This window comes from Volvox carteri (assembly GCF_000143455.1).
Source record: "Volvox carteri f. nagariensis unplaced genomic scaffold VOLCAscaffold_71, whole genome shotgun sequence".
In the NCBI taxonomy this organism is placed as follows: Eukaryota; Viridiplantae; Chlorophyta; class Chlorophyceae; order Chlamydomonadales; family Volvocaceae; genus Volvox; species Volvox carteri.
Window position 1 is genome coordinate 99,535 of NW_003307614.1, and position 19,827 is coordinate 119,361.

General features: G+C 55.0%; 3 protein-coding genes across 3 annotated transcripts; 2 read left to right on the top strand and 1 right to left on the bottom strand.

The window, feature by feature from the left end:
* Window positions 1-4,828: 4,828 nt before the first annotated feature.
* On the top strand, window positions 4,829-7,236 carry VOLCADRAFT_98343 (uncharacterized protein; the record flags this gene model as incomplete). Its single annotated transcript, XM_002957222.1, has 2 exons — window positions 4,829-5,745; window positions 6,114-7,236. The coding sequence occupies 2 exons, from the start codon at window positions 4,829-4,831 to the stop codon at window positions 7,234-7,236; spliced, it is 2,040 nt and encodes a 679-aa protein (XP_002957268.1).
* A 4,236-nt stretch (window positions 7,237-11,472) lies between these two features.
* VOLCADRAFT_98344 (uncharacterized protein) lies at window positions 11,473-12,111 on the bottom strand (the record flags this gene model as incomplete). The annotated part of the gene is made up of 2 exons (XM_002957260.1): window positions 11,473-11,501; window positions 11,613-12,111. The coding sequence occupies 2 exons, from the start codon at window positions 12,109-12,111 to the stop codon at window positions 11,473-11,475; spliced, it is 528 nt and encodes a 175-aa protein (XP_002957306.1).
* A 326-nt stretch (window positions 12,112-12,437) lies between these two features.
* Window positions 12,438-16,268, top strand: nuc3 (DNA/RNA non-specific endonuclease; the record flags this gene model as incomplete). Its single annotated transcript, XM_002957223.1, has 7 exons — window positions 12,438-12,554; window positions 12,737-12,810; window positions 13,136-13,149; window positions 13,817-14,046; window positions 14,405-14,539; window positions 15,139-15,549; window positions 16,215-16,268. The coding sequence occupies 7 exons, from the start codon at window positions 12,438-12,440 to the stop codon at window positions 16,266-16,268; spliced, it is 1,035 nt and encodes a 344-aa protein (XP_002957269.1).
* Between the last annotated feature and the right edge of the window lie 3,559 nt (window positions 16,269-19,827).

A 19,827-nucleotide genomic window follows, 5' to 3' on the forward strand; every position in this document is an offset into this window, starting at 1 on the left:
AAAGAACCGCCAGTAACGGAATACCACGGATACTAAAAACCGTTATTAACAGAAAACCGATAGTAACGGAAACACTTTATTCAAGAAAGATAAGTAAAGACCAAGCCTTGGGAGCCTTGGTGGGAGGAACGCTGTACGGGGAACTGTACGGGGTGAGGGTGAGGAGAGGAAAAGGAGAGAAGTCGCCAAGCAACAACCCACGTCTTCATCCTGATTCCCCCGGGGCCTGCGTCAACTACGTTGCCGATAACCCGCAGGTGAGGTAATCTCGGTGGATTTCGCCACGTTGTACGGCCCCAGTCTGGCTGCGCCCTTCGACTGCAGTTGCGGCGCACAGCGCTGTCGCGGCCGCGTCACGCCGCAGGACTTCTTGTTGCCGTACATCGCTGAAGAGTACGGTGACACGCGGCTGAGCGCCTTTGTGGCAGAGGCGCGGAAGCGCTGCGGCGGCGGCAGCAACAGTACTACTAATAACAGTGCGGCAGCGGCAGCTGTGGCGGCGGCGACGACTACAGCGACCGAGGCAGCGGCAGCTGTGGCGGCGGCGACGACTACAGCGACCGAGGCAGCGGCAGCTGTGGCGGCGGCGACGACTACAGCGACCGAGGCAGCGGCAGCTGTGGCGGCGGCGACGACTACAGCGACCGAGGCAGCGGCAGCTGTGGCGGAGTGAGATGGGTGGTGTACACTGCACAGCCCCGTCAGTAGCGGGTCGGGAGACCTAGGAATGGTGGCTGAGGCTTTACAGGAACGCTCTACGTTTTGTGTGTGAGTAGGTACGGTGCATGTGTGCCCTTGGTCGCCGAGACACCGTAGGTGATGAACTCGTCGTGAGCCCTGAAGACGGACCTGCAGATGGATCGGATGTGTGGGGCCGCAGCACACTCCTCGGGCACCAAGACCACACGCATTGCCCGGCTAAATCGGCAGCAGTAGCACAGGATATGGGTGGGTGGGCCGACAGGAGTACGAAAGTGATCACGGTCAGACGAACATGTATCATACGTGGACGATCGTGCGGTGGTCGTACATGTGGGTGGTTGATAGGTTACATGTTGCCTATGTAGGCTACATGTCTCTTTCCCTCGCTTTCTCCCCCCTCAAGCGAGGGTATGTTGTTACAGGGTGGTGTAGCTTCACCAGCGGCCCCCTTTCCCGAGGCAGTTCCCTGCTCTCCCCTGCTAGAGGGGCACCCTAATCCGTTCACCCCATCCGGCTTCAGAATGTATTCGTTGGATTCAGCAACTCACCACCAGCATCCAACTAAATCCAGCGGATCAACGGCGCCTCATCTTAGTTCCTGGTCAGCTCGCTAGTTGATAATTTCACGTCCAATACCGTCCATAAGATGGGGGGCCACCCCCCATGTCAACACCTCTCACACACCCGAGAGGTTGACAGGCGGATTTGAGCTCGGACACCCCGGGAGCAGTCGTCAGGCCTTACCCTCTGCCAGCCGCCTGCCTATAGTGTATGCGCGCGCAAGCCGGCGAGAGCCACTTGAACTCGTCTGTGTGTCTGGGTATCCCATTTCTGGCCTGTGTTCGTACATGTACGACAATATTAAACTTTAACTGCGTTATTTCTAGCGGTGTAAACGTGCGGCGCGGTTGCCGCATGGTGTTCGATTGAAACCCATACGGTAGTTACCCATGGGGTGTTGTGGAAGCGTGCCATTAAAAGCACTGTAGCATGGCGCCAGATCATGCTTATGTATGACTTAGATTACACTGTGGGCCGTGAGAGCCGGGGGCCGAAGCCGAAACACAGCGCAAGGGTCGGGAGCACACAGCACAAGTCGGTTAGTCTTGTGTGCTCCCGACCCCGACTCAGACTGCCAACACACAACGCAGCCACTCCGCAGCCCCTCCATCCGGGGATGGCGCTGCAGTGAGAACACCACGAAGGGCTCTCAGGTCCCGCTAGAGCGAGTCCACAAGTCTCAGCTAGGGCAAAGTCAAAGGCTCTCTGAAACAACCCCCCAAAAAACACCACCAACGACAACGGGATTCCAAGGGAAAAAAAACAGAAACAAAAATACGGTTAGGGCAGTCCCGGCAGGGGAGGGCTCCTGATATACCTAACAAGCCAACAAAAAAAAACCTCCAAGAGAGAAAGGCTAAGAGAGCTCGACACCACAAGACGTCTTGCAGCCACCTTACAACAACTGACCCCCTCTACCTGTCCCTTCCTGGGCTGGTCCAGGGGAGAAGTAGCCTTATAAAGAAAAGGGACCACGCACAAGCCTGATCACCACTGCAGGGGCCCGGGATAGACCGGCGAAACCACCAAAGCGTTAGCGTTGCCACGACACACAGCTCCTAGACCCTCCAGAGAACCGCAGGGGGAGGATTGTAGCCCGCGCGGCGCCTCCCCCTTACCGCCTCTAACCTGAACGGTTGGTCCTCCAGAAACCTATTCACCCTGTCTCGTACTGCACCGCTCCCACCCGCGCCCCTCACCAAGCAACCCAGTCCCACAGAGAAGACGTGTCTAAATAGAATGGCCCTCCTCGGGCCACATCTCCCCCTCATCCGAGCCCCGCTACCACCACCAGACCTCAACCTCCCAAACACCAGAAAACCTACGTCCTTTTGGCGCTCTCACCGCCATCTCCCCCCTCCCCTGTCCGAGCGACCCCACCTCCCCCCCGCTCTCCAGCACCCTACAGATTCGGCGCGGCACTAGGGAAGAAAAAGGGTTCTTCCCTGCACGACGTGACCGCCTCCATTCCCCGTCCTTCTCCTCTCCCTCTCCCTCTCCCGTCTCGGGGTTCCCTCTCACCTATTCCCTTGTCCTCCAACCCCCATCCCCCTCGAACTCCTATACCCCCCCGAGCCCTGCCCTACAAACTAAGCTCAAAGCGCTCTTAGGCAATAATTTCCACCGCTTCGGCGCACCGCAGTGCGCCTTCTGAAACCGAGAGGATCGGGTGGTCGGGTCCCACCCTGTCCCAGCCTCTCCACGGGGTGCCCAGCACCGTGAAGGAGCGCAGACGCGCCCAGAAGTCCACCACTGCCCGGGCGCAGGCCCGCTCCAAGGGGGTTGCTGCGGGTGCTGCTGCCGCCGCGCCTGCCGTTGCTGCTACCGCCCCTGTCGCCGTGTTCCGCTCCTGCGTTTGGTCCTCATCCCCCGGCGCATTCAGTGCAGGCCCCGTCTGCGGTCCCGCCCCGTCGGCCTGGATGAAAAAGTCCGTTATCCGCCTCTGTCTGGGGCCGGGTACCTGCACCTGCTGCGCGTGCTCCCGGTTCTGTGGTCCTTGGCTCCCAGCTCGTTCCTGCCTCCTGCCCGCTGCCCTCAGGCAGCATCTGCCAACCTCCATGGCCGACAGGGCCGACAGGGCGATTACATCCCATAAGGCCTGTTCGCATCCGGTTGGGGCCAGTATTAGCCAGAGTTGCTTTCGGGTGACTCTCCCTACCGCTGCTTCCTGAGAAGACTGTAGATGCCGGTCGATCTGTGCCCGCACCGCCTGCACCACCGGGCATTCCCAAAAGTGATGCATGCGTGGCGAGCATGGCTGACCAGCTGCTCCACCGAATCCGCCACATCCACAGCGTTCTGGAGTCATGCGGGCTAGGTGCGTGTTGCCCGGTAGGGAGACGCCATCCACTGCGAGCCGCCATAACGTCTCCTTATTCTCATTCTCCCATCGCACCCCGGACCATACGCGGGCCTGCGTCGCCCTGAATAGGCTGATTTCCGAGGGGGGCGGCGGCGACAGGCCCTGAGGATCCGTCGCCTCCCGCACAAATTCAGCTACCAGGCGTCTTCTCCTCTCCTCCATAGGCCCACATTGCAGCTGTGTCGCCAGGCGAACCGTAAGGCGTGCCATCGGGATGGCTTCCGCCATCCCAGGTATACGCCACCCAATTCGCTCAGCAATCATATCCATCGCTTGCATGCTGGTCAGCAGTGGTGCTGGTGACGGTATGACAGCCTCCTCCCCTTCCGTTGCCGCTGCCATCGGTTCCGTTAGCCCCCGCTGCTGCTGCTGCTGCAGTATGTATGTGTGTTATTTTAATGAACTGAGCCGCGAGGTGTAAGGTTTGGCGTGTGGGTGTGAACGCATATGTGAACGCACAAAAACACAAGGTTTACGAGCTGTAGGGCTGGGGTCCCTGTGGTTAGGCCCCGGATGCAGGCAGGTCGTACATTTCACCGCCGGCAGCTCGTCCTCAAAGTGAAGCTGTCGACCCTCACTATCGACCCTTAAATAAACCGCCAGTGATTCAGTTGGAAAGTAATCATCGTCACGGTCCTTTCGCAACCGCAACCGCACGTGCTCCGCGAAAACGACAGTGCCAGGGCTCCTACAGCCCGTCGAGTAGTACAGCTGTACGGCCTTTACGCAGCACGTTTTTTGTGACGTGGTTAACGGGAGGTGCGATGTTACTGTCAGATGGTTAAGGCCATATCAATTCATATTAGTAAACCTTAGTAGGGATCGGTACCCGGCCCCATTTGTTTACTCAGGGGTAGTGTTGACTGGAAAACTCCTGAAGGACCTCAGATCGCAGTGAGATGATATCGTGCAGGAGGTCGCTTGCTGCGGCAGCTTCATGGCGCGCGAGCATTCCGTTCGGCGAGGCAGGACCTTTTACGTATCTGCGATGTGGGACAGTTGCGTTGAGCATTTTAGCTAAAGCCTACGTCTGACCGAAGCCGGCAGGATTCGAGGCCCGTCTGCTTCGACAAGGATGCCCCGAAGGCCAGCCAATGTTCATGCTACTGCATGGCTCTGGAGCTGCAAAATATCCGATTTCATCCAATTTCATACCTGTAGCTGCAGCCGCACGCAACAATGAAAACAGATGGATCCAAATAGATGACGCCCATGCCGCGTCCTGTTGCAGTGGTGGTGTGGCTGGCAACTTGCATTTTGTGCTGCACCAAGGCCCAGCCGATCCCTGCAAGCGAGGATGGTGCTATTAAGATACCAAGGTTAGGTTTGTATAAGCGTGGAGTCGTAAATGAGGAAGAAGCGAAAACTGACGCCGATGGCGCTCTTCACATGGAGCAAGTCTTCGTGCACCGCTTCAGCAACGTACTGGGTAACCAAACGGAAAAGGTTAAACTGGAGGAAGCCTTGGATTTCATCCTAGGCGCGGCGGAGAAGCTTCGGAACACCTTCAACGCAGCACCTTCAAATGCGCAGCTGCTGAGCGACAGTATCACAGGCAGCGAGACTGCGTTACGTGCTATGCAGCTAGCACGCGATCTATCAGCCACAGTTGTTGCCGGTGGAGATGAGCTGAAGGCGAACGCGGTCACGGAGACGCTGAACCAAATTGCCGCCCAGGTGGCCGACCTCAGCCCCGCGTCTTGCCATCCCGTAACCCGTCGCATCGTCTTGGCGTCCCTGGTCCGACTGCAAATGCTACTGCACGAGCCCTTGCTAAGCGAAGAGGCAAAGACGCTGCGTGACAGCTCCGAAACCGCGACGCTCCTCTTCCGCATCTGTCGTCTACTCTTCAATCTGCACCGCCAAGGCGCCTCCGCCAAAGGCGCAATCGAGTTCTTACACATATCAAAGTCCGGCGGCACGTCCATGTGCTCGGTCGCGGATAAGAACGGCTGTACGACCGAGAGTACGTCAAACTTTGGCAATTGCATGGTGCGCCGCTTTGATGACCGTCCGCGATGGGTATCAGCAGCCGTTCACAACCTATCGGCGCCCCTGAACGGATGGAAGTGGTTCTATCGATATGCCGTACGGCGAGGCAATCGGAGCTGCGAGTATAGGTGCGGGTGTCAGCAAATTGTGTTGGGTTTGGGAAATGCATGTGGGTTATCTGAACCAGGTTGGCTGGCTGGCAAATGCCTGAGCGGGGGGTGGGGCAATATGGGTCACATGCGATAACGGGTACATGGACTGACTGACTGTAAGTCGGCGGTGTAAGTACGTCCACGGCTGCAGTTTGGACTGGGGTAACCCTACGGGCAGGCAAGCAACCACACCCCGCCCGACGACTGGCGAAATCCGCCCTGCCCTTCACGCAGCTGTCCTCGTTTTGCTAACTAACTAATTAACGATCTAACTGTCATATCATCGGATGAGGACACTAATGGTGACCTGCTGGTTCTTGTCCTGGGTTCTGTCCTGGCAACAGGGACGAGTTCATGCAGCGCAACCGTTACACCTTCTATTCCAACGAGTTTGCCGTACACGGTGGACTCGAGAATGCTGAGGAGCAAAACGGGGTTGAGGGTGGGGAAGAAGGTGTCGGTGCAAACACGGGCGCTGCCGCTGCGGGCGGCGACGGCAGCAGCCCTGCCTGGCGCTCGGCGCACTTGTGTCCGCAGTTTCTAAATTTCGTTATGTTGCGTCAGCCTCTGGCACGACTGCTGTCGCACGTGAAGTGGATCATCAAGGTTTACCGTACCGAGTACGGCAGACACAGTGAGGCGTTTTTCCGCGCGCGCGATGCTGACTACTGGCGAACCTTCGCGCCAGCGGCCGTCGACAACTACTACATTCGGCTGCTGCTGGGTGAAGAAGTTTTCTACCTGCCCTCCGGCACCATCAACGCGACACACCTGGAGGCAGCGGAGCTCGTACTTCTGCAGTACGACATCGTAGTGCTGCTGGAAGCGGACGACATCGATGAGCTATGGCTTAAAATGGCACTCGGTTGGCGAGTGGGACTCTCGAGCGCGCACGCGCGCGTCGCGGGGAGCAGTCGTGCAACGGAGGAGCTCGTGCCGTACGACATGGACGAGCTGATGGCGGCAAACGCGGAGGACGTACGGCTGTATCAATTCGGTGCCGTCCTCCACCAGCTGGACGGTCTGATGTTCGCAGCGATGGCTGCGGCTAATCTTCAACCCTTCTCACCGTTTGCTTACATTAACGCGTCAGAGAAGAATGTGGGAAAGCGTGTCCGATGTGGGTACGTGACGAGGAAGCAGCAGCTGCTGGGAAATGTGGGTCTCAACATCAGTGCATTCACACGGACATACGAACAGCACTTCTCAAGGATTCTTTCACTCGACGAGCGGGTGCGGCCCCCGGCTCCGCCGCCGCGGAAACGGGGCCGATTGCGCCTCCTGGAGTGGCCGCAGTTGCAGCTGCAGCTGCAGCAAGGAGGGGTAGCAGTGCAAGAGGAGGGGGAGGAGGAGCAAGGGGGAGAGGAAGAAGAGGCGGAGGAACAAGTAGAATGCGAGGGGCGGCAGTCACCGCAGCAACGACAGCGGCAGCGGCAACACGAAGGGCATAAGGACAAGGAACGCTGAGGAAGGGGGAACAGCTGGGGTTGTAGGGGGCCCCAGCGAGGGGCCACGGTGCAGGAAAGCGGGAGCGGGGCTGCATGACGGGGTTGCCCGGGAGACCCAAGCCACCGACAGCTTCGTCGTCCTCGTCGCCGTCCTCCTCATTATCACTGAACTGAGGAGTCGAGGCGGCATCAACCCCGGCAAACCGCTCGCTAATATCACCACCACCACCACCACCACCACCAATAGTTGGCAACCTACCTGCTTCTCCGGCTTGTGGTTCTCCTTGCTGGGGAGGGACGTAGGAACCAAGAGCACTGCATGAGGATGGTCGAACGTGGGGGTGCCAAGGGGGACGTTGGTTCGTCGTGTGCATATCCATGCATCCCTTCTGTCGTGTTACTTGGTGGGAGCTCTCCATACACACACAGAGAGAGAGAGAGAGAGAGAGAGAGAGAGAGAGAGAGAGAGAGAGAGAGAGAGAGAGAGAGAGAGAGAGCCCGAGACCGGACCTTAGGGGGCTGGACTGGACTGGATGTGGGATGTGGGTTGGTGGATTGACGGGTGAGGGGGACCCGTTCGTATGGGTAGGTGCACGGGATGTAATCGTGGTAAAGTGAAAGCGGCGGTGGCGCTGTTTTTGCATGTAAGTGTGCGGATAGAGTGGAAGACGAGTGTGGTTGAATTGATGTCTGTGTATTGCTAGCGCCGCTGCTGCTGTTTTTCTTAACAAGAGCTATATCGAACGTTGTGAAGGGTGGTTTTCACGTCTCGCCAAGGCGGGCAAGAGAGAGGTGTATACTCGAGGTAAAAGTGTGTGTGTGTGTTGTGGAATTTTGGAAAGAATCAGCTCTCATCATCATCACCACCATCATGAGCAGAAACGCGGACGATGCCACCTTGAGCTGTGTTTTGGGGCGTGCATAAATCACATACACACATAGCAGGGTAGGTGTGAGATGGACCGCGGTACCGTCGTATGTATGTAATTCATACGTTAAAAAAGGTGGATCCCGTGCGCACGTGTAGTGTTCTAGTAGTATAATTCAGTTGTTCGCCGGACCCAAACCCTTCACTAAGCTCCTGGGCTGACTCCGTAAAGACAGTGCGATGCGAAGGCTGGTAGCTGTGGACCCAACCGACCTCCTGGCATGGTGCGGCGTGGCATCGCTCCGCCGTTGGTTGGTTGAGAGCTGATCTCGGTTGGCTTGGCCTGGGGGGCCCTGATTGCCGTGATCTGGATCCGCGTGAGTCGTGCAGTACAGATGCCACAACTACACTTGCTCCCGCTTCCACGGAGTTAGGGATTGGCCTTTGTGCTGGTTAGGCTGAATGTGTCAGTGGTGGTGTTGAGTAAGAAGTTTCCATCTGAAGGTGCGCTTGAAGCCCGCAGGCAGGCAGCAACGAAGGCGCATTTGCGCTTCCAGGGGGCTCGGCTCACTCTCGTACTGCATTAGTACGACGCGTACGATCCGCGATCTCCGCTTATGAGCTATGAAGTTGACTACCATGCCTGTTCGTATGTAACATGGGTTGCATCATGCATGACAGGCGGTCGGCTCCATGCACCCAGCAGCCGTAGTAGCAGCAGCAGAACAGCAAAATCCCGAAGATCAGCATCAGAGCTGCAGCAAACTAAAGGTCAGTGCTACTGCCAGCAGCCGACCAAACCATCCTGTGCAGTTGTTTCAATCCCTCGATTCAACGTGCGGAAAACCTCCTCAGTAAAGAGGGTGCTTAACGACGCACGGCAAACGGCTGGCAGCAGCAGCAATAGCAAAATCGTTTTCTCGCCCAAGTGCAGCGAATTATTGTAGGTAAGGAAGCCCGGTCTGAAGTTATCGCAGCAAAAGCAGGCCGGCGATACTCGCCGTCAGCCAAACATGGTTGTTCTGTTGTGCTTGTTTGTGTGTCTCGGCCCCGGAGCTTAGATTGTGGTACCGATATGCGTGTATGTTTCTTGGGGCTTGGGTCAGGAGCTGAATCGGACAACCTCGTCAGGGGCTCGACCAAACCTTATCCTCGATGCCGTACCGCATCGCAATCAAAAATCCCGTTCTCTCCTTTTCCCCTGATGTACCTTGCTCGGGTGGGCCTGGGCTCTATGATACATCAGAAGCGCGCGCTAACGAACTGCAAAACATTACAGTGACCTTCAATACAATTAGCACACAGGGTCCGGGTCTTCCTAGACATGGTGACCATTCGGCAAGCCCTGCTTTCTGTGGGGGGCGAGGACGATAGTTCCATTTCGCCAATTGTTGCTGCCCTTTTAGATTTAGGGTTTGACGTAGATGCCGAGGTCGGCGGCGCTTTCCGCCTGCTGAATGCGGAACAAGCAGCAGGCCTCACTGTTCGACAGCAGTTGGCTCTAAAGGCCGCTATCCAAGGTCCGTTGTATGCAATCGCGTACTTAAGCATTGTTAGGCTGGTATCCTGTAAACCGCCACTGCAGGCACGCACTTGTAAAATTTGCGCATTGGGCCGTTAGGAGTGCCATTGGACGCATAGGGCGTTATGAGTGTCTCGTCAAGCCCTGCGAGAATTGTCCCTCAATTGTGCTGTGGTGCTTAGGCATTGTGGTTGAGAGTAGACAGGACGCACGCCCTTTCCCGCTAGCACACCGAGGCGTTGGTGGCGAGTTCCAAACCTAGGTTTTGCAGATAGCCTTTGCAAACTTGCGCGTGAAGCTACCTCAGGTGTTAAGAATGCTGCATAAAGATTGCTACTACATGCGAGCCGCGCTGCCTCTACCTGCACCCGCCACATATCGGGAATCCAGGATGCACGTGGTCTTCCTGATATACCGACCTGCATTAGCTTTTGGCTGTTAATATGTACCTATGAGCATTGTTGTGTTTGCGAAGATTCTGGTGGCTTTGGTAGCTACATGCCTTTCCGACTTTTAGCATGCTGAACTGCCAAGTCCACGGCTTGTCCACAGTCTGTCACGCGCATCGTTGGTACACTGCATACCATGCATGGTCATGGTCTTCCGAACCGTTAGTAAGATGTGTGTTCCTTTACAATTTCATGACAAATGACCTACCTGCATACTGCACCCTCGCTTTTTCTTGATGTACAGCTGCGGCAAGTACTGTCTTGCCGCCGGATCCCAGCTCTGGTGAGTTCATCTCATTTTTACATTACTTCTTGGAGTTGAATGCGTTGTGTCCTTACAGTACGTAGTGAAACGCAAAACCCTAAGCAGCTCTCATACAAACGAGATGCAAGGTATGACTGCCCAATAAAACCTCCGTACAACTCCAAAATGCGAAGGCCATGGCCAGCTGCGCAAAGGCCAGCTCTCAAAAGCCGGGAACACGGGCTTTACAGGTATGTGCGTAAAATTCGCGGGCGGGCGATATTCAATCGGGAGCTGAAGCGGCTTGATTATCATGCCCAAAATGTGAAGCCCTTTAAAAAGCTCCCAACGAGCACCTGCTGTTTGCACGGATGTGTTTGCACATCTGCCGCCACCATGGTGGCATCCAGCAGCGGCTGCTGGCGGTGCTGACTGACATGCTATTTCGTGGTGGAGTAGGCGTAAGGGTAGGGAAACCCACAACGAGGGCGTGCAGCTGCTGTTGACTGGTGCTGTAAACACTAAGAGTATGGGAAAAAGCATTTCATAATGTCCGAGGATGGGCTACGATGCGACGCCTTCATTCCAACCCATTTAGACCCATTTAGCCTAGCCAACACCGCCCCCTGTTACTGACATGTATGGGTGGCCCATGGCCTTCCGGGACCGGGGCACGCCAACCATGTCCCATCGAATCTGGTTCGGAGTCTTAGTGGGGATTCAGTTAATCGGTGGTTGTACGATTGTGGATTGAGACCGGTGGGCCAAACGGGAGGTAGGCGTGACTACCCTGCTGCTCGAGATTAGTCGCTTTCAGGCAACCCTGGCACGCTTATGGCATGGGGTGCACTGGGAGAATGAGAACAAGGAGACCATGTGGCGTCTCGCCGTGGATGGCGTGCCCCTACCTGGCTTGTTTGGTGGGCTCGTTACACCTCTCTGAGTAATGCAACCGAGATGCAACAGACACACACACACACACATGTATACACATACATCTCCTTCCAGGCCAACAAGCAAGCATTACATCATCTCTTCACCTGTCCCACATGTACCCTCGCTTCCAGGTGAACCCCGGCCTGGATGATATATATTTGAAACGAGAACTGTGCATGTGCCTATGTTGATCGCCTACCAGGCCTACTTAGTCAAGTAGGTAGACAGCCAGCTACCTAGCTAGTCAAACCAGCCACTTGGCCGACTGCATTCAACATGCACACCGTCACATGAGATGAGCAGGGATACAATGTGCGTGTGTGTGATGCTGAGTCCCTGTATGGAGCAGGAACATTAGCCAGCAACTGCAACTTACCGGAGATCACGCTGAGGTAGCAGACCCTGTTCAGCAAGCCCAGGTGCTGCAAGCCGTGCAGACAGCCTAGGCCCAGGGTAGTGGCTATCGGAGCCTTATCACCCAGCCCCGGCATGGCGAAGTCCGGCTTGTCAAGCTCTGGAAAGCAGATGGTGCCGTCCAGGCGAGCAGGCCAGGCCTTGACAGACGTAGTATGAGGGTGAGAGAATATGCCGAGCAATGACCTCGCCTCAGCTGTGACACCGGCCACGACAGCGGAGGCAACATTTTTCTGATCCCCGTAAGCTTCAGTGGGAACCCTGTCTAATCCATCAAAAGCCTTGGACAAGCCCGCAGAAGTGTCGTCGACAACGGCGGTAATGGCACTTGTTTCGGTGCCTGAAGCGGTGCTGGCCTTGAGTATTGTGGGTTTGTCCTCCGTAAGGGGGTTGGCAGCCGTGGCAACGCGGCATCCGCTGCCATCCACAGCTGCACCAGTGGGATTATCGACGGCATCCATGGTGACTACTTGTGCTCTTCCATGCTTTAAACACAACACTTTACGCGCAGTTGTGGCTGGTCAAGCTCCTTGTAAGTCTCAGACCGGCGGCAAATGAAGGCGTTTTAAAGTGAGAGGCTGTTTTGGTTTCACTTCCAAAGCTCCACGCGGTAAAATTCACGCCTGTCTTTTTGGGCGTCTTGTACTCCCTGGAATGAAACTAGTAATTCTTATAACATAAACCACAGTGTAATCTAATACATACATACATGTGCCCTGACAGGGGGCTGATGATGTGCTTACAGGCCGTGGTCTGCTCTTTGTCCAGCAGATTCGTTGGGCTCATTATGTCCTTGACACTTCGTTACCTTACCTGTCAGGTACTCGCCGACGGGGTGTCGCCAGACACCGCCCCTGCAGCGCACATCGTGCTGTTGACCTCACCCAAGAAAACGACCATGAAGGTAGGCATCTTGGGCCCAGATGGAACTAGAAGGCGTACCGTCATACACTGACCTTGCTTGTGCACCTGGCATGGAGCATCCAGGACTACTCGCCCATAAGTTGCCATCTAAAGGTATTTGTCCCTTATGAACTAGGAAGATCAGAATGAAGGACTGTCACCCCTCCCTCCCTCGGGCTGCAGGAGATGAGGAAGGCAGTAGCTGTGACTTGGTACATGCCTTTCTGGGAGCTTAAGGAGCTGCTTGACTGCCGCAGGTGCTGGGTGTGGGACGGGTGGTGTGGGAGCTAGGTCCTTAACTAAACTGCACTTGTTGCCAATTGTCCCGCGTGTAAACAGTAAAAGTTGTTACTTGCTTTCCCTCGCACCATAAATGTGCCCGCAGCAAGATGTATAGTGCAGTGCCAGAGGCGACCGTGGAGGAACTCTACACTTACTACCGTAGCGGAACTAAAGATTTTACAAAATAAATAATTATTTGCATGCGGTAAAATGTTTTGGCAAAATTCAGAGTCTTTCTGTAAAATCTTTAGTTCCCGGGAGGGAATGGTGGTTTCGCCGGTCTATCCCGGGCCCCTGCAGTGGTGATCGGGCTTGTGAGTGGTCCCTTTTCTTTGTATGGCTACTTCTCCCCTGGACCAGCCCAGGAAGGGACAGGTAGAGGGGGTCAGTTGTTGTAAGGTGGCTGCAAGACGTCTTGTGGTGTCGAGCTCTCTTAGCCTTTCTCTCTTGGAGGTTTTCCTTTTTTTGGCTCTCCCCTGCCTGGGCTACCCTGGCCGTCTTTTTCTTTTCTCGGTTTTTCTTCCCTTTGTCTTTGGTTGTGTTGTGGGGGTTTGTTCCAGAGAGCCTTTGCTTTTACCCTAACTGAGACTTGTGGACCCACTCTAGCGGGACCTGAGAGCCCTTCGTGGTGTATTCACTGCAGCGCCATCCCTGGATGGACGGGCTGCGGAGTGGCTGCGTTGTGTGTTGGCAGTCTGAGTCGGGGTCGGGAGCACACAAGACTAACCGACGTGTGCTGTGTGCTCCCGACCCTTGCGCTGTGTTTCGGCTTCGGCCCCCGGCTCTCGCGGCCCACAGTGTAATGTAAGTCATACATACATACATGCATGCATGCTTGCATACTTGCATACTTGCATACACAAGTTCAGTCAAGTTGAACGATAATGGCGTCAAATGTCCATTTCCTTGCATTCGTTTTTGCCGTTTCATGGCCCGCAAAATCTTCCGCTTCCACTACCTCCAAAACTGGCTGCCGTACAGGCAAACCGCCGGGTCTGGTTGCCGTACCCACTCACTACTACAAGGTTGTGCTAGCTGACCCCCGAGGGGGGGGAGGCGGTGAGTACGGAAAGGGCACGACGCCACGTGACCCGCCGTCGCCGCTATCCAACGGTACGGTGGCGGTTGGCGCATTTGTCATGCCCAACCAACCTATCGATGCGCGCAACCCGCTGACGGCCTACGTGGTGCCGTTGGACGACCTGGAGCAGGTGGGCGTTGGAAGTTAGGACCGTTGAGGCCGTTTGGAGTTGTTTGGGGAGCTCGGTTTGCACGTCTTTTCCTTTTCCTCCCCCACATATATATGCTGTCCCGCATACCCTCACAGGTCCCCTGGGATCACAGACTTGACCTCTTGTTTAACAATTCCCCCGCCGCCTCCGCCTCCTCCGCCTCCCCCTCCTCCTCGCTTTAATGTCGGGGCCGGGCCTTTCTGGATTTGTCCTGCCTACCCCCTCACACTTCGCTTACCACTGACCCGCACATCCTCTTCCCCCTACACCCACCCCCCCTCACCTTCTCCACCCTCTTCACCTCATTTCTCTCCCAACCCCTCACCTCCCCACCAAGGTGGCTGGCACCAAGTTCTTTCCCGCGCTCCTTGACGAGCCGCGTCGCAGAGCTGCTCTGGATGCAGTGGCGGTGGGGTGGTGGCAGGAGGGGCTGGCGCAGCTGAAACCATTTGAACGGATCAGCATGAAACAGGTGCCTCTGTGTGTCTCTGTGTGTCTGTGTATCTGTGTGTGTATGTGTCTGTGTGTGTATCTGTGTGTGTATGTGTCTGTCAAAATCTATCACCTTTCACCTTTATGTCCTCTCCTCCATCCTTGCCCAACTCATGCGGCAATATCCGAATCCGATTCCGGTTCCGGTTACAAATTTTCGGTTCTGACTTAGGTTCAGCTGTCTGAGCCTCATGTCATTTAAGGTCGTTGCCCAGTTTTCGCCTGCATTGCCTGAGTTTTGATGTTGATGATCCTTCTATCCAGTGGAAACTGATTCTGTATGTTTGCATTGCTGCTGAGCTCTTGTGTCCTTCCATGTTCATATTGCTGCAGACATCTCGTTTCTTGGCAAGTTGTACCTGCCTTTCACCTGTAACACACCTATGACCTGGCCTGCCTCCCTGGTTGCTCCCATCACGATAGGTTCGGTCGGCCATTGCGTGATCCATATTGTGGTTGACGACAAGTTCGAGGTGCAGTACCTAAACTTTGCTACCAAATGGGTGGCTGTCGAGTTTGCCAAACGGGCATGGAAATGTGAAAGGGGGGAATTGATATCTCTGCTAAATGGCAGCGAAGGTGTTAAAGGGCTACCTCTTTGAGGCAGTCATGCATGCTGCACTGGCGACTGGCGGCAAGTTCGATGTGTTGCCATTGGACCCGAAGACTCTGGAGCGGGGCAAGGAGGAGAAGCTGGATATCCCAGAATGCAAGCAGTATAACATCTTCACAGACAACGAGGTCCATGGTATGATGAGCACTACGATGGACACATACTTGAGGCCCAAGTCCTCCAACTTCCCCATCATTGATGCTCTTATGGTGCCGGCAATGTACCTTTTCCAGATGACTGTGTCGGCTATGAAGGAAATTAATGCTGATGACCTCGAAGACGTGTTCAAGCGACTCGGCATCTCTGCTCCGGGCCAGGAGGGCCGCCAACCCAGCCTTTACTTTGTGGTGGATCCTAGCATCTACAACAAGTTTAAGGTGCGGGCAGGAACGAAGAAGAGGAAGGCCTGTGAGGAGCGAGAGGCTGTCTGGCCGCCCGACCCCAAAAAGCATGAGCGGTCAGCCAACACCCGGTTGTACATTCTGCGTGGCTGTAGCAGTTGCTCACCTGGCGGGTCGACTGGATAAGCGGAAGCGTGGTGTTGGCTGTCCTCGCCGGAGTAGGAATAAGTCCAACCCAGCGGCAAGCACTAGCGTACATAGACACGTATGAAACAATCAGAGACGGTGGCAGCGGAGTCTTGAACTCCGAACACCTAGTAGATGTGATACGTCAGTGTCTGGCCAGAGCACCCCGCCCGGGTAGCTTATATCTCGGCCTACCTGCCGGAGATTCCCTACCACGGTCTTGCCGTACTAGGATAATGTTGGTGGGGCCCAGGGCCCCAGCCCGTTAGGTTTGCTTATGAACAACTGTCATGTTCGATGCATGTGACGTGGCTCGTAACATGTACAAAACTTGAGTCGAATCATGAACGAATTAACAATTATTGTTAAAAGTAATCGTTGAAATATTCTAAGGGAAATGTAGCTTGCTACAGTGGCATTGATAGCATTAAGTGAAGGTGTCATGCACACATACTAAGACCTGCACAGCAGCACCTGATGCATCCTCACCGCAACAATTGTTGTGCTGGGTGAAGGGACAGCTTTGTGGACACCTTGGACCTATGGCCACGATCTTCATGTTTTGTTGAGCTACTGTGTGCGAGCTACTCTCCTTATTGATGCAGTGGTAGTAGCCCCTTTCGTTAGCCATGGAATGCTGCTGATGTCAATTGCTAGTTGGTTAGGGAAGCTGCGGGGTTGCCCAAATAGGCAATCTGGTGCAGTTTCTGAGGGAAGTGTCTGCTAGGTGTTTTAGTATGTACTGTTGTGTTGGGTTGGGCAGATGAGTAAAAGTGTGCACATGTTCAGATGGCTGCTGATGACTGGCAGTATGTAGGTATCAAAATGGCATGTAATGTAGTGTTACAGAGTGGGAGGCTTCTGGGCCACTTTATCACATTGTCAGTTCTACGATTTATCACCTTATAGCACCAAATGGCATGTGTCACTGCGTTTTTTTACTGGTGTAGCCAGTACTTGCCAGTATCTAATCTATTGTATCACAGCGGATGAATATTCCTCATCCTCTGACCCTAGAGAATGCATAGGTTTCGAACTGTTCTGAACCATGTCACCCCAACAGTCAGCAGGTGCACCAACCGGCAACAAGATGTGTCGTTCCTAACTAAGCCAACACACGGTAGGGCTCCTGTCTAATAGGCCACTCATATACTCGTACACAATGCTGCACAAAGTAAGTACAGATCACATTCTGGGGTTTGAAGCCGTTCCAGGAGTTCGTCTATCCCCACATATTCAAACTCGAATTAGATGACATTGTAGCACTGCCCATATGAATACACAAGTTGTGTAACACGCCCTACCAAAATGGAAGCGTGCTAAAGAATGTTCCTGAGAACGCTAAGAATGCTAAGAACGGCTTGAGAATGCTGGCGCTGCTGAGAACGTTCTTATGCCAGTCTCAAAAAATGATAAGCATACTTTTGAAATACGTTATTCATGGCCAAATGTCGGCATGATCAACGAGCTTTGTGGCGGGCTCAAGGAGGGAAGTTGAGGGAGCGATGTGCGATAGATGATATTGAGGTATTAAACGCAGGTGTAGGGGAGACGGGGCCTGATGGTGCAAACCGGCTTTTGAACTTCATTAACTTTGGGCAGTTCCTAGAGGGGCAGGAATGGCGGTCATCCCACTCGGTTTTGGGCAGGACTGCAAAGGCAGCAGAAATCCTAGACCCCCCCCGCACGCTGGAGGAAGTCGCACGTGCTGTTGACCGGCTGCCTAACAGTAAGGCACCAGGTTTGAAAGTAGCGCCGTCAGAATATTACCGCTATGCACGTTTGCCTCGAGAGGAAGAAGGCTCCGCGTCGGGTAATGGTAGGTGCAGGCAACGGGGGGAAGTGAATCAGCTTGTTCCGGTACTGCACGTGCTTTTGGAACATATCAGGGCGACTGGGGACTTCCCACGGCAGTTTACAATTACTGTCCTCACCCTTATTTACAAGAAGGGGGATCCCAGCATGCCAAGTAACTATCGGGGCATAGCAATAGCGGGCGCCTTGGCGAAATGTTACGCGCTGGTCCTCCTGGATAGGCTCGTTCACACAGGGGAGACACTCATATGCTTCATGCAACAACACTCTGCTCGCAGATTGCCGTGCACTGCCCCGACGCGGACCGCAGGGTGTTGGTGGACTCAACAGTGGTGCGCATCAAGCCCATCCAAGACGTTGCCATCCTCGAGGTGTGCCAGTGTGCGGGTTGGTTAAGCCTACAGTAGCGGCAATTGAGCTTACTTCTGCACATGTAGCACCCTTGCACCTTTCCTCCCCAAGCCCTTTCCTTGCCTAGATTCCCACAAGTCAAGGTCCATGCAAGCTCAAGCTGGAGCATTAAAGCACTCACAATTCACAACATAGTCAGCCGCCTGTGATGTTGCTTCACTGGTATTGACCTTCAGGTGCAGTGCGAGCTGGTGCCCCCGGTGCTGGACTTTGGTGTCTCGGCTGGCGACAAGTACTACGTCCATGGCCAGTCCACACAGGCGCAAGCGGACGCCACATCCATCAGCCACGACATGGTGGCGGCGACCGAGCCGGATGTGCACAGCCACATCTGCAGTGACATTGTTCAGGCGGCGGCTGCTTCTCGGTCGACACCGGCAAGCTTGTGGCCATGGTGGTCGGGTCTGACACTCATATGAACAAAGCCGTCCTGGTGCCCACTGCAGTCATATGCAGCATCCTGTCGGACCTGTCGGCGACCTCGGGGGCTGCAGGAGCAGCCACCTGAGCATACAGTGTCCGGCTGACAATGTACCCAGTGTGGTGACCCGTTTAAACTAGCCGTCTTCTCCTGCAGTCGGGCCATCTGCTCCTGCAGGTGGCGAAGGCAGTCCTTCTTGTGCTCTTCCCAAGTCTGGTTCGCCGGTTTGAGGCGAGAGCACATCCGACACTTCTCTTCTCAAGTGTACCGGACGTTGTGTACTCTTCTCAAGTGTACCGGACGTTGACGTCCGCGGTTTCTTCGCACGAACCGTTTCCCAGGCCTGTTTGGAAGGGGACCGAGGGCGAGATTGCTTAGGGCGAGAGGAGGAAGTAATCTTAGACGGGCCAGCTTGTGTAGTAACTACAGCAAGCTGTGCTTTGTCCTTTCCGGCTTTCCACCGAACCTCCTGACCGCTAGCATACAGGATTAGCTTCTCTAAATCCTGCCAGTCTTTGCCCTTATCGTCCATAGCGCAGCGACCGCGCAGTGCAGGAACTAAGCCCTTGATATACCAAGAGATTTGATCCGCAACACTCATATCATTCGCTTCGCGAACAATATCATAAAAGCGCTGCGTATACTCTGGTACGGACTCGTCTACTTTCATATCGTACTCGTGCGCATGCAAACGATCGCGTGCGGCCATCGCGGTGTCGCGCTTCACATCCCCATATTGTAACAGGAATTTATCACGCAACAAATCGCGGGTAAGTGGTTGCGCGCCGGACTTGTGCTTAAGGAAAAGATCTGCGGCCCACTCCTGAGCCTTGCCCGTAAGCCAAAACATAAAGTGCTCAAGCGGGTCCATTTGCGACAAGTCAAAACATTGCATAAGGAGCGCGAACCATGTCTTAGTATTAGTAATTTGCGAATCCTTCTTTCCACTAAAACGAGGTGGTGCAAGGATACGCTTATTTACCTCGGAGGGACGGGCAGACTTGGAAGGAGGGGCCGCCGAGCCGGAAGGACCACCGGCTTGCTTGGCGATGCCCTCGCCCCAGAGCTGCTTGACCTCTTCCAAGCGTACTTCGGGATTAAGGTGGCGCTGCAGAAGCGCCTGGAAAGCGCAATTCTGCAGCATATCCACGTCAAGAAACGCGGCCAGATTGCTGTCCAGCGTCTCGCAGATGCCATCAATAATTATCGTCTTACGCCTAGTGTCCGACGTACTCGGAGGCGGCGACGTAGGTGACAAATCCCGAAGCTGCGCTTGCACATCCTTCAGGGCGGAGGTTATTTCGCCCAAGCGCTCGCCGTATTCGGCGAGAATGCCATGAACCTCTCCCTTAAAGGAAGATAATTCCGCTTGAAGAGCGGGGACTTGATTGTCGCGAGCCGCGCGAAGCATTTCTTGGACCTGCGCGGCTGCCGCAGCCTGCGCTGGCGTACGCGCCGGAAGCCCGCCCGTAGAAGGCGAG